Source organism: Amblyomma mixtum, chromosome 3 (genome assembly GCF_055824585.1).
Source record: "Amblyomma mixtum isolate Tamu chromosome 3, ASM5582458v1, whole genome shotgun sequence".
In the NCBI taxonomy this organism is placed as follows: domain Eukaryota; kingdom Metazoa; phylum Arthropoda; class Arachnida; order Ixodida; family Ixodidae; genus Amblyomma; species Amblyomma mixtum.
The window spans coordinates 32,504,257-32,516,661 of record NC_143014.1 but is presented as its reverse complement, the minus strand read 5'-3'; the positions used below and the strand labels follow the sequence as shown (position 1 = coordinate 32,516,661).

At 50.7% G+C, this 12,405-nt stretch overlaps 1 protein-coding gene across 1 annotated transcript; it reads right to left on the bottom strand.

The window, feature by feature from the left end:
* Positions 1-477: 477 nt before the first annotated feature.
* On the bottom strand, positions 478-12,045 carry LOC149349587 (retinal homeobox protein Rx3-like). The gene is made up of 2 exons (XM_089576800.1): positions 11,665-12,045; positions 478-715 (listed from the first exon to the last, which is right to left on the bottom strand). The coding sequence occupies exons 1-2, from the start codon at positions 11,938-11,940 to the stop codon at positions 638-640; spliced, it is 354 nt and encodes a 117-aa protein (XP_089432926.1). The 5' UTR covers positions 11,941-12,045; the 3' UTR covers positions 478-637.
* Positions 12,046-12,405: the final 360 nt, after the last annotated feature.

Sequence of the window (12,405 nt, the reverse complement as noted above, 5' to 3'; positions counted from 1 at the left end):
CACAGCACGGCACAAAGCACGAGGCGCGGAACGGCGTTCACCAACAGTCAGCGGCTCCAACAACACCAACAGGAAGCACGCGCTCGCCGAGAGCAGTCCCGCTGCCGCGCGGGCACTTCTTCGTCATCACTATATATATATATATATATATATATATATATACATATAGGGAAGACGGGACGCGCTGTTTCATACCGGACTTCTGCCTTCGGGCTCAGGTCGTTACGTTGGTTCACTAAGAAAAATATCTGCATTAATCGCTGACGCTTATAGGCAGCGAAAAATTGGTGTTTCGTCGCGTCAGCCCAAGAGGGAGGCGGTTGTCTGACTTTGGGATTTACTTTTATTTGCTCCGAAGTATCTTCGATCGCCGTAACTTCGCGCCCCATGGGATTCTCGGTTTGCACCGTACGTCGTTACGCGTTCTGGTAAAGCTAATGTATTACGACACTGCGAGTAAGCAAGCAGTGGTCCGAGTGTGCAGGAATATGTTTTATTGTTCCACGTGCTTTGTAAAACTGTCACTATGCCCCTCCCATCCTCTATCGTGCTCCTGGAGCGGGCGTTCCGTCAGCGCGCGAAGGCGATTGATTTCTTCGGCTCGCCTCTCCTGGGCGGCCGCTGCTGGTGCGCGCAGTCATTGGTTCACCATCCTGCCGTTGGCCGGAAGACCCTGGGATACCCGCCAGCGTGCCAGCCGGTTCTCGAACCACACCTGCGAAAAGAGAAGAATTTGGTTGTGTCATCGGCCTGAGTGGGAAGCCAGGAGAGCGAAGAGAACAGGGGTCTGGTGTTGGGGTGGGGATCTTGGAATCAGACCCGTGGTTGGACGATAGAGAAGAGGGAGGAGGGAGATGCTACACTTGGCCACGCGGCAATCAGGGCATTGTCTGGAAGGCCCCAGTTCAGTCAAGCCTGGAAGGCATACTGAGTGTTTGCGTGTTGACACAGATTGACAGTGTTTTGCCGCGTCAGACTGATATATGTATGCAGCAGGGCAGAGCGTACGGTCACGTAAAATGCGCGAGATATTAGTTTAGCTCTGATGTCCGATGGTGGAGGGCCATGGCCAGTGCTTGTCTGGTGCGCGCTGAGCTATTTCGCGGGCGAGCATGCCAGCACGCTCTAGGCCCTTCAATCCACGATGGCCTCGGTTCCAAATGAAATAGGTAGATCTGTTGTCATGGGTGCCCTGGGCTTCCTGTGGCAGGTCCGCCGTCTAGAAGTCGCTCTGTGCGAAACTGCGGGGTGGTTCCTAATACTGGGTGCATAAACGCACGGGTAAGTTTGGATCTAGATCGGCAGACGTCCTCAAGGCCTCTGAAACGGTGCAAGTGAGAGGGCGCATGCTGCATGGAGGTTTTAACGCAATAACGTTAAGGCTCCCGCTGTTAAGGCTAGGCTGTTCTTCGGTTGTATCTGGGAATAATACTTGAACTTACAGTTACTACCACCGGTGGGGGTGCCCTCCTTTGCAAACAATGCAACGGGCCTCACACGTTTGCTTCCTGCCTCACTCCGGTGCGGTGTGGGATTCGTCCCCGAATCTTTTACACTTAGCTCTTCTTTCCTGGGGGCACATATCTGTTCTATGTCCTACCCGCCGGCAGCCTAAGCATGCCTCGGTACGGTCGCGGAAATGGCTCTCAGTATCTCATATACTCCGGTCGTTCTCTACGCGGGAGAACTGTCACCAGATGTCTTGAGGATCCTGCCTCGCTCCAACCAGCTCGACCCCGGGTGGATGAATGGATGGAAGATAGGAGCGTCCCCTTTGATACGGGGTGGTGGCAGTTGCCACCATGCTCGGCTTTTCTTCTTCGTTTAACTTAGTTGTAAATTGCTATTCAGATTGGCCATTTTCTTTCAATACGGGTTTCTACACTTCTATCCTTATGGCACCTCTCTGCTTTTGAGTCAACAATCTTCCGATCGCTTTTTGCTAACTTCCGCCGCAGAATTATTTACATGGCTATTGTTATCTCTAAATCCTAGGTCCTCAGGAAGAGCGACTGTGCCTGAATCGACATCCAGATGGATACCACCACATTTGAGTATGAGGTGTTCAGTTGCTTTTACAGATCTACCACACACAGCACATGTGTCATCTTCTTCGTTAAACTTCTCTTTTGTAGCTACGCGTTCTAAGACACCATGACCTAGCTTCAAAGAGTAGGGCACTGCTTCTTGAGTTACCATAGAACAATTCCTTCATGATTTGCCTTTTCCAGTATCGATATAGTTCTACACTATGCTTCTTTTCCATCGAATTAATCCAATTTTTACCTTCCGCGTTTTTAACCTGTAGTTTAATGCTCTTTTTTTCTCCGTCCTCGTGTCCGGCATACTTACTGTTTAGTTTCCTAGTTATTTTCTTCCACTGCGAGTCAACGCTCTTTCTGTACAAGTATTTAAATACCTTAGCTTCCCACTTGTTATCGTCCAATTTCCTCAGGCGTTCTTCATATGGTATTTTACTCTGAGCTTCCCGTGCTTCAAACGATGCTCAGCCCATATCCCCCTGTACTGCCTCGTTTGTGGTTTTGCCGTGGGCATCTAGTGTTAATCTTCCAACGGCTCTCTGATTTACTGCTAATCTCGACTGAACTTCTGCTCTTAAGCACAGAACCGCATTCCCGAAAGTGAGCCCCGCCACCATTATTCCTTTACAAATACCTCTCAGTACTTCATATTTGTTGTACCCCCATAATGCCCTGTGTTTCATTAAACCGGCATACGTGTATATCTGCCCTTCGGTTAGCCATATCCTGAGGCCTTGTATTGTAAGCACCTGATCAGTTGTATCGTTGAAAATCATCACACCTGACTTAGTTGCGCTAGATCTGAAACCTAAAGCCTCTCCTTCGTCTCCACAACAAATAACCAGAGTTTGTAAATCTTCCTGTCTACCTGCTAACAGTACAATATCGTCCGCATACATTAAACCCGGTATCCGTTGCTCAACGGCATTTCCGCCTAATCTGTACGACAAATTATAACCTAGATTACTTCCTTGCAGCCTTCTTTCCAGATTTATCAAATAAAGAATGAACAGCAGCGGTGATAGAGGACAACCTTGCCTTAATCCTTTGTGCACCCCCATAGTTGTCATACTTTTTATCCCTTCCCATGTAATTTCAACTTTATTATCTCGTTAGATTTCCTGTAGAAAATCAGTTACCTCATGGCCGATATCTTCATCTTGTATTATGTTCCACAGGAGTTCGTTGTTCACGTTGTCGTGTGCACCGCATATGTCCAGAAATGCTAAATACAGAGGCCTGTTTTCCGCCTTAGCTATCTCTATGCATTGGGTAAGCACGAACAGGCTTTCATCTAAGCACCTATCCCTTCTGATCCCGTTATGAAATTCTCCGAGTATCCTATTACTTTCTGCCCATGACAGTATTTTTAATTTAACCACCTCCGTTTCCAGCCTGCATATAACAGATGTTATCGCAATCGGTCGGAAGATTTTATGTCCATCTTATCTCGTTTCCTTTTATAAATCAAATTCATTTTACTCTGTTTCCAGCTATGCGGAATTTGCTTATTTGTTATGACTGTCTCCAATGCTTTTATAAGCGTTTCCTTGCTTCTTGGGCCAAGCTCATTAATCAGCTTGATTGGAATTTCGTCTATCCCTGCGAATGTGGATTTAGGAATATTTTCTTCCGCCTTTTTCTAATCAAGACTAGTCAGTTCTAAGCTGTTCTCTATTGTGCTGACCTGTGTTGCTCCCTCACTTTGAGAGATTCCCCTATCGCCGATCCTAAATGACGTAGCTATAATTGTCGTAATGTAGTTCACAGCGTCTTCTCTCTCTAAACATTTCCCCTCAGCATCTTGAATCTGTTCCTGCTTTCTTTGATTAGTTTTACCCAGCTAGCTTATATGGTTCCAGATTTTTGTTGGGCCCCCTTTATTTGCGTCGCGACCTTCAGCCAGCCAGTGATCAGAGGACTGCTTTATTTTAGCCTGGACGAGGACCTGAACTTGCTCTTTCTTTTGTCGATAAGATTCCCATTTTTGGCCTATTTCCTCTTCAGATAACTGCGCCCTTTTTGCTTCTCTGTGTTCCCTTGAGCCACCCGTCGTTGTTCGATGGCCTCCTTAATTTCCATATTCCATCAGCTTCGTGGCTTCCTCTTTCCACTCGAGCGGTTTACTTCTTTTACTTGTTTTTATTTTTGGTACTGATGAGTAGTTCTAGCTGTTTTTTTCCACTTTTCCATGGGGCGTTTCTCGATTGCTTCCTCGATGTCGGCTGCTATTAGCGCTTTTTGTTCGTCGTTTAATTTTGCGTTCTCTTTCTGACTTTTCTGCATTTCTCTTTTGATCAGGGCTCCCAACTGTAGACTAATACGTTTATTATCACTTCCTAGGCTGTACTTCCCCTCTTCGTCTATTTCCATTATTGCGAGCTTGCTATAGATGCCCTGCGACATTAAAGAAAGACACCAAGCTCCACCTGGTATATAAATAAAAAACTAAATACTAGTGCACCCTTTTTCACGTGAATGAAGCCACCTGTCAAATTCACGGGGGCTACAGACGCGTAGGAACACAATTATATAGTGCGCTATGCCCTGATTGTCTCAGTGTGCCCCTACCTTTCACAGTGCTGAAAACAGCTTGCGAGACGGAGTATATATAGTAGCCACGCTCTCGCTCAAGCTGGTGTACAGCCTTGCGAATTTGGCCATTGAAACAGTGGGCGATCTTCACGACTTGTTTATTTCCTTGCCGCTTCACTGCGTTGTTAAGCCACGTTTGTGCTCACTTTTCTCATATCTCAGCTCATAGCCACAGCGCTATTTGTGCGTTGCAGGGGCAGCAGTGACCGAACATTCTGATGGTCTTCCAGGCACATATCCTTCGTTGAGGTCATGCTTCTGATATAGCACGCTGGAAGGTACAGGGGTACCCCGGGCCCAGGACGGTAAAAGCACGCAAACGCCAGCAAGTCATGTATCAATGATATTGGCCTAATTTTTTTTTACTACTCCTTTCAAACAGGTTACTCTGCTCTCGTAAGTAAACTGGCACGATGATCTCTCTCACTCTTTTTTTAAATTATACCCTCAGTAGCATCCCGGCACGCTGCGGCGGCGGTTAAACACACGCCGTCCGACTCTCGCGACGAAGGGTCTCGAAAGTAAAAGAAGCCAATAGTAGGAATATTTGCAAAAGAGCGCGCCGCGCTTTGTTCCACCATAGATAAGTTATAACGCCTGCCTTTCATACGAAACCAAAGTTCACCAGCGCAGAAATGTGTCTCTGCGCGCATGCTATGTGCCAACCACCAGTGTGCTCCCTGGCGGCGGCTCCAGGCACACCACCGCACGCGACCTCTTGTCAAGCCGCCGTGTCTCTCCCCGTTAAAAGGAAAAGGCGCCCAGAAATTTAGCGCGTCGTATGCTCGTTCCGCAGGGGGATCGAGATAGACGAGGGAAACGCGCACGTAATGGACCGCTCGCACTCCGGCCCCACAACACACTGAAAGAAGCTATTGATCGAGTACTGTAATGCATGCATGCGGTCACCCTGCGCCGGTACCTGGTCACGCGGATACCGAAGGCAGTGAACTGGTCCGCCAGTTCGCCTGCGAAATAAACCACCGGACTCCCGTGGCCAAACTCAGTGGAGCACAGAACACTACTCCAACTCTCTGCAGGACATGCCTGAGTCCTTGGAATTCAGGAGAACACAGGCTTTATTTGCTCAGTTTTGCCAGCACTGTCTCGCACTCATCGCATGCCCCACACATTTCTTCAACTGCGACACACAACTTCCTGCTATCCCCAATCTTCTGCTCACTACAGGAGCTGCTTTTGGCACGTCGGAGTTGCATCGCGGCTCACGCCATTTGCACAACGCAACGTCGATTGCTGCGCGATAAAATGATGTTTTTCTCTGGACCGATCACTGCCTTATGCGTCGAAATAGCCACACCGGCTGCAGAGACAGTCGCTGTCGTCAGGCGGCCTGCGAAGTCTCACCATAGAGACAGACGCCAGATGTGTTCGGTACTCGGAAGGGAAACTATACCGGCCGGCACGCACGCACGACCTCGTGCTCGCGCGTTCACTGCACGAGCACGGGTGGTGGCGGCGCCAACAGCGGCCCCGAGAGGCTGAGGAATGCTGATGCGCTAATGAGGGCCTGAACGACCACTTGCCTCTGAGCTGTGACGTTGGGCTTTTCCATCTGCCCCTAACTGCTGCGCACGACAGAAGGTTCCAAGGAGTCCGACCAATGCCTGGCGCTTGGTTACACATTATGCAATTAAAAAAAAATAGAGAGAGAAAGCGAATGTTCCCAAACCGTTTCACGCCTGATCGATTAGCCGAATGCGCGTTGAGCTTCACTGTACAGGAGCGAAGGCTGTCTTTCGAAAGAAAGTTCCAGGAGGGGCAATACTCATATCTGCAACAATAGTAATAGCTCGCACACTGTCAAATTTGTGCCCGAAATTTGCAGAAAGCGTGAAGCCGAAGGCGCCTTTCCTCGCGCGCGTAAGACCGCTGCCTGCGTGCTCCATTCTTTCGCCGAGAACACATCCCCATGTTTTGTTCCTTTCTAACGCTCTGATACGCCTCGAGATGGCTTACGCGAAAGCAGCGACATGTACTCGCACCAAAAATGAATAAATAAGAAACGAGATTTCTTTTTACTTTATCAAATTCAAGCACCAAGAGGAAGCCTATACTTGGAAGAAAAAAGCATGTTTCTGAACTAATAGTTGAGTGTGCGCTAGTGAAGTGTTTACGCTGACGGATTGGCCGTGACGTAATGAAGCAAAGTGCGCCTCTTTGCACGTGCACCTTGGCAGGGGCGAAGACTCCCGCCGTATAGAAACAGCAGAACAGTGGCATCAGCCGGCCAGCTGCCCCGACATGGTTGCACCCTCACTGGAGAGGACAGAACCAGCAGGGACACGGCTATCGGAGTTTTTATGAATTAGCTGCGGGCACTATAGGCTGGAGGAAAAACAAATGGGAAAGGTCCAAGGAGGGGAAATCACGACTCAGAGAGTCACGCGGACGCATTCTCTGTAGCTCCATCCCGGGCCACGGAACTCAACTTCCCCGCATGCGTGCTGCGCGTGCGCCTCTCGATGCCAGCCAGAGCTTGAAGCGTCCCTATGGGTCTGTGCCACCTGTGAGCCGCTTTCCTGTGTTTCCTTCGACCGCAGGATCCATCTGTTGCGTCAATGTAGACGAAATGACTAGATTTGCCGGCTCCCTCGCCCGAGATAAGAGGACAGCTATTTCGGGGACTGACGGCAGAAAAAAAAAAAAAAACGATGAAAGAAAAAAAATGCCGATGATTACGTTACTTACTATTACAAAATTTGAGTGCAGCCCAACAGCTGTTCCAGCTTTTCGATAGACTGAGGCAGAGAATTTGAGCAATATATATATGTACAATTACTGACAACTTGTTATTTTTCACACATTTTCCTTCTTCAAGAAACACTCCACTAACAGTTCTTGATTGTCATTAAGGAAGGTTTGTGGACGGAAAAATAGATAAATATATGCTCGACTTGCTGCACCAATGCCTGGTTCTCAAGGACGATGTCTGTGCAAGTATTTCGCAAGGTTGTCACTGCCGTGGGAGGCGTTACGAGCGATAGGAACGGGATGTTCTCCCACATGAGTGGTAAGGAATTCCTGTTTGCCTTTATATCTACTATAAAGCCCCCATCCACCCTGCCACCCTGGCAGGTGGCAGTTAATGGTTAATAGCGAGAGTTCACCGCTGTCAGCGCTAACGCATACGGCTAGCCCACATCTCTCTCTCTCATCACCTCACGTACCTGTAAGCACGATTAGGGCATCCACTGACCCAGGGAGCCAGTTATGCGCACTTCCTTAAAATTATCGGAGAGTGAAACGTTGCCAACGCCAACGCCAATGAACACAACTAACGCCGACGGCCTATGGCTTCAGTGCCGCGTTTCTGGCGCAACGTTGTCAGTGCCAACGCATGCAGCGCACACCTGTCACTACCGCCACGTAGATTAAAGCACTATTGAGGTGTCCACCTTTCCAAGAGGGCAGTTATGCGCCTTCCCTCTGCTTTCCAAGCTCCCGCTCCATTGGTTTCGCAGCTTAAAGCGCGACTAAGGTGTCCACTGCAGTTTACAACGGACAACGGCGACGGCGACGCCGCGAAACGCAGAAACGGGCGCCAAAGAGTTGCGCTGTTAAAAGACATGGCATTACGACGTATACGACTGACCAGAGAATGTAGGTCGTTGAACGTGCGTCGCAGAAATAGCGCCCGTTATCAAAGCCCGCACATCCTCTGGGCGGATGATTAGGTTACGTGCATTGGCGGCGGCGCCGACGTGAGCAGGTCGGAGGCCTGTATATATAGTTATGCTGAGCGCGAGAAGCCTAGCTTTGCAGGTGAAGGGTGCGCATATGACGCGGGACGTATCTTCCTGTCCTGCTGTTTGTTTATCGGCGTATTCCCGCCGCTTCTTGAGCCCCTACACTGCGTCCTCTTCGTGCAAGCGAAGTGTGAATTTCCACTGAAGACCGCCGTGGAGCAGAATAAAGCGACGGGTAGAAACGCTGTCGAATGTGCCATGTGCCAGTATACGCCGTGCCTGGAATGTGCGCCGCGGTAGGGATGCGGTGCATATCGGGACGCTTATGAAAATGAGTGTCCAATCCAACCGTGCCCTCCATTCGGCCCCGTTTACTGGCTGCACCAGGGCGCGCCCTTTTAAGGCGAAAGCCTTTAATGCCTCATACTGTCGTTAGCAGACGCGTCGGCAGGAGTGTCGACAGGCGCGTCGGCAGGAGTGTCGACAGACGCGTCGGCAGAAGTGTCGACAGACGCGTCGACAGATTCGTCCGCCTTTCAGCGTCACTGCTTAAAAGGCTCAAGGTTCCAGCATGAATAAAGGCGCATCTAGTGAATGCATGAGCTTCATAAATAAAATGAAAGGAGCAGAGTCAAGAAAAGGAAAATAAAAATAAGAAAATAAACAACAAAATACAAATAAGATGTGAAAATAAAAATAAAAATCAATAAAATTAAGAAAAGGAGCAAAAAAATAAAAACAAAATATGAAAAATAAAATGTAAATAAAAACAAACAGTGCGCCAGGAAACGCTTTCACCTTGCAGCACTTTAGAGAGCCAAAGTGCCCCCTGAATTTTTTTTTAATTCTCGTATATGGTGCCCTGCCCCGGCCGGCTGCGATCCAACCCGCGTCCTCAGAGCCTCAGCACAGCCAGCGCGGTGGATGGTGATTCGCGCATCCGCTTCCGGACGCCAACGAGGACAGAAGCGAGCGACAGAGTGATGTGAATGCCGAGCATGCTGCTCGTCCGCTATGCCGGGAACGCGTCCAGCCGCGTGCCTCGCGCGTCCGGAGAGCACGGAATGATTGCATGCATGCAGTCTCGGCGTGCCTTGCGGTCCTGTGACGAAAAACGAATGCTTTAGTGTAGCTGCACGCGGGAGTGCTGCGTGACAGGCGCGCTGGTTTTGAAAAGAAAACAGCCTGGGAGGTTACTTACTCGCGAGTGACACGACCATTGTTTCAGCCGTGTTTTGGCCCCAGTGGAAATGGAGAAAGCAGGGTGCGTCGTGATAAAAGAAATTTAGCTCAGCGGGGACGCATACCGGTTCAGCGTACGCCTGCTGTGCGTGCGCAGGAGGCGTCCACGTCTCTGCTGAGCTAAATCTCTCTAATAGCTTCAAGATTTTTCAATCGTGGTTCGACGCGCGCTGGCATCAGTGGCAATGATTGATAGAATTTTGATTGCGTAGCATGTCATGACGCCTGCAGTGCGCCGCCGTTCATAGGACGACGACAGAGGCACACCTAAAGAGCTCCGTACTCTTACAGGATGAGAGAACGGAAAGGCTGCCAAAACGCGTAGTAGCTGCCTTCAAATTCGCGTTGTATTAACTTTTGCGCAAGGTGGTGCCCTCTGGCGCTGGTATCTGGTGGACCTCATGGTGTAATGTCACCTGAACACCAGTGTACAGAGCTCGCGTCCGCTTCCTCCTTTTCGGAAGAAAGCACTCGCGCACCGTCGATCGTGGTACAGCGGATACTATCATTTCAATAGAAAATATTAGTCACGGCATGCAGAGTAAAACGAAACAACGCAGAGGGGAGTCGCAGTCAGATATGATTGGAACAAATCTGGTTTGGTTTGGTTTGGTTTATGGGGTTTAACGTCCCAAAGCGACTGAGGCTATGAGAGACGCCGTAGTGGAGGGCTCCGGAAATTTCGACCACCTGGGGTTCTTTAACGTGCACTGACATCGCACAGTACACGGGCCTCTAGAATTTATCCTCCAAAGAAATTCAGCCGCCGCAGCCGGGATCGAACCCGCGTCTTTCGGGCCAGCAGCCGAGCACCATAGCCACTGAGCCACCGCGGCGGCGGAACAAATCTGCAGCGAATCCAGCGCGAATGCAGAATGTGTGCATGTCAGAGGGTGCGCGGCTAGAAGCAAAAAGGCGGCAGAAAAGCTACTCCCTGATGGTCCATCGTATTACAGTCCTGCAATCGCTTTTCATCAGTTTCTTTGGTTAACTCACTCACTCAATCTCTCTCTCATACGCTCACTCAAACACTCACTCACTCACTCACTCACTCACTCACTCACTCACTCACTCACTCACTCACTCACTCACTCACTCACTCACTCACTCACTCACTCACTCACTCACTCACTCACTCACTCACTCACTCACTCACTCACTCACTCACCTCACTCACTCACTCACACTTTTATAGCGAAAGCTGTAATAGATTAGCTCAAGCCAAAAACAAGTTAGGGGATACAACGGCAGCCGTGTATTCTCAGTGCGCGGTTCGAGTGCCCATGTACAAAGTGAGCCAGTTACGCGCCTTTTCTTTCCTCAAAACCAGGAAAGTGTTTAGACCGCGATTAAGATTAGATATTCAAGCTCAGTCTTGTTTTGTTCGCAATCTAGGCACTCCGCTGGATTCGAGGAGAGGAGAAAGGCGCATAATTAACTGGCTCACTGTGCCGGTGGACACCTCAACTGCGCCGTGAGAGAAAAACAAACGCCGACTAAATGGTCAATTCCAGCCTAGCGTTCGTGTTTTTCTCTCACGGCGTGGTTTTGGTGTCCGCCGGCACAGTGAGTCAGTTAATTATGCGCCTTTCTCCTCTCCTCGAATCCAGCGGAGGGTGTAGACCACTTCTAGCACTGTGGTCTAAACTGTGAGTAAGCTAGGTTGTGAACTAGCCTTTCTAATTTGCTACGTGCAAACTAGCCCTGGACTGTACCAAGATGGAAGGACTGAAAGGGGCAGTTCGTGATGCAGTGCAACGCTATGAATCAGGCGTGCGTCTCTTTTAGTGCACAGCGCTTTCTAGTCGCGTCCTGCACTACACCCGCACGACCTGCACGCAACGCTGTCAGTCCCGGCCGCGGCAGCCGCGTTTTAAAGCGAAATGTGATTAAACTGAATGCTCCAGTTGGTGTTTCCGGCCGCGAGGTTTAGCGTACCATAACCTTCCCGTCATTTTTACGATGCCCACTTAAAGCTTACACACAGACGTCACGGAGAAAGATGAACGGGCCGACGTGCGCGCGCCAAGAGCCAGGAGAGGACAGTTCCCGAGCTGCGACATGCGCGCGGCGCTCACCCTGACGGCGTCCAGCGGTAGTCCAACCTCGGCGGCCAAGATAAGCAGGTCGCTGAAGTTTGGGTTTCGGTTGTGCTCGAAGGCGGCCTCAAGCTCACGCTCCTGGAAGCCCAGCACCATCGGCAGCCGGTAGGACGGCTGCAGGTGCGCCTGGATCGCGGTACTCGCCATTCTGCGCGCGGAACGCGGAGACCAGTCCTTTTCAAGGGCAGCGCTGTCCGCGCGTGGGTCGCCCCCCGCCGCCTTGACCGTGGGCGAGCCCCGACCCAGAAACATGGCGCTGCCGTTTAACGCGCGAGAGCGGTGCGACCCTCCACAACAAACGCGAGGCCACTGCGCGGCAACGACGACGACGCGCGCGGCGGACGCGACTTCACCTCCCCCCCCCCCCCCCCCCATTCGTCATCTGGCTGTGACGGCGACGCACGCGGGGCGCGCGGAAACGCTGCGTCCCGGCGACGCGGTCTCGTGTCGTTCCACCGATGCCTGTCGCTCGCGCGGACGCCCCCTCCCAAATCGCGATAGAAGGGGGGGGGGGGTCTTATTGTATACCCCTCCCCTCCCGCCCAAGTCCGTCCCGTCACCATACAATAAATGTTCCTTTGATCCTTCGTGCGTCAGTCGCGCGCGCACGCACGCACTCACACACACACGCACGTACGCACGCACACGCACACACGCACGCACGCACACACACACACGCACGCACAAAGCGAGCGCTCTCGCGTGGAATAGTAAGGA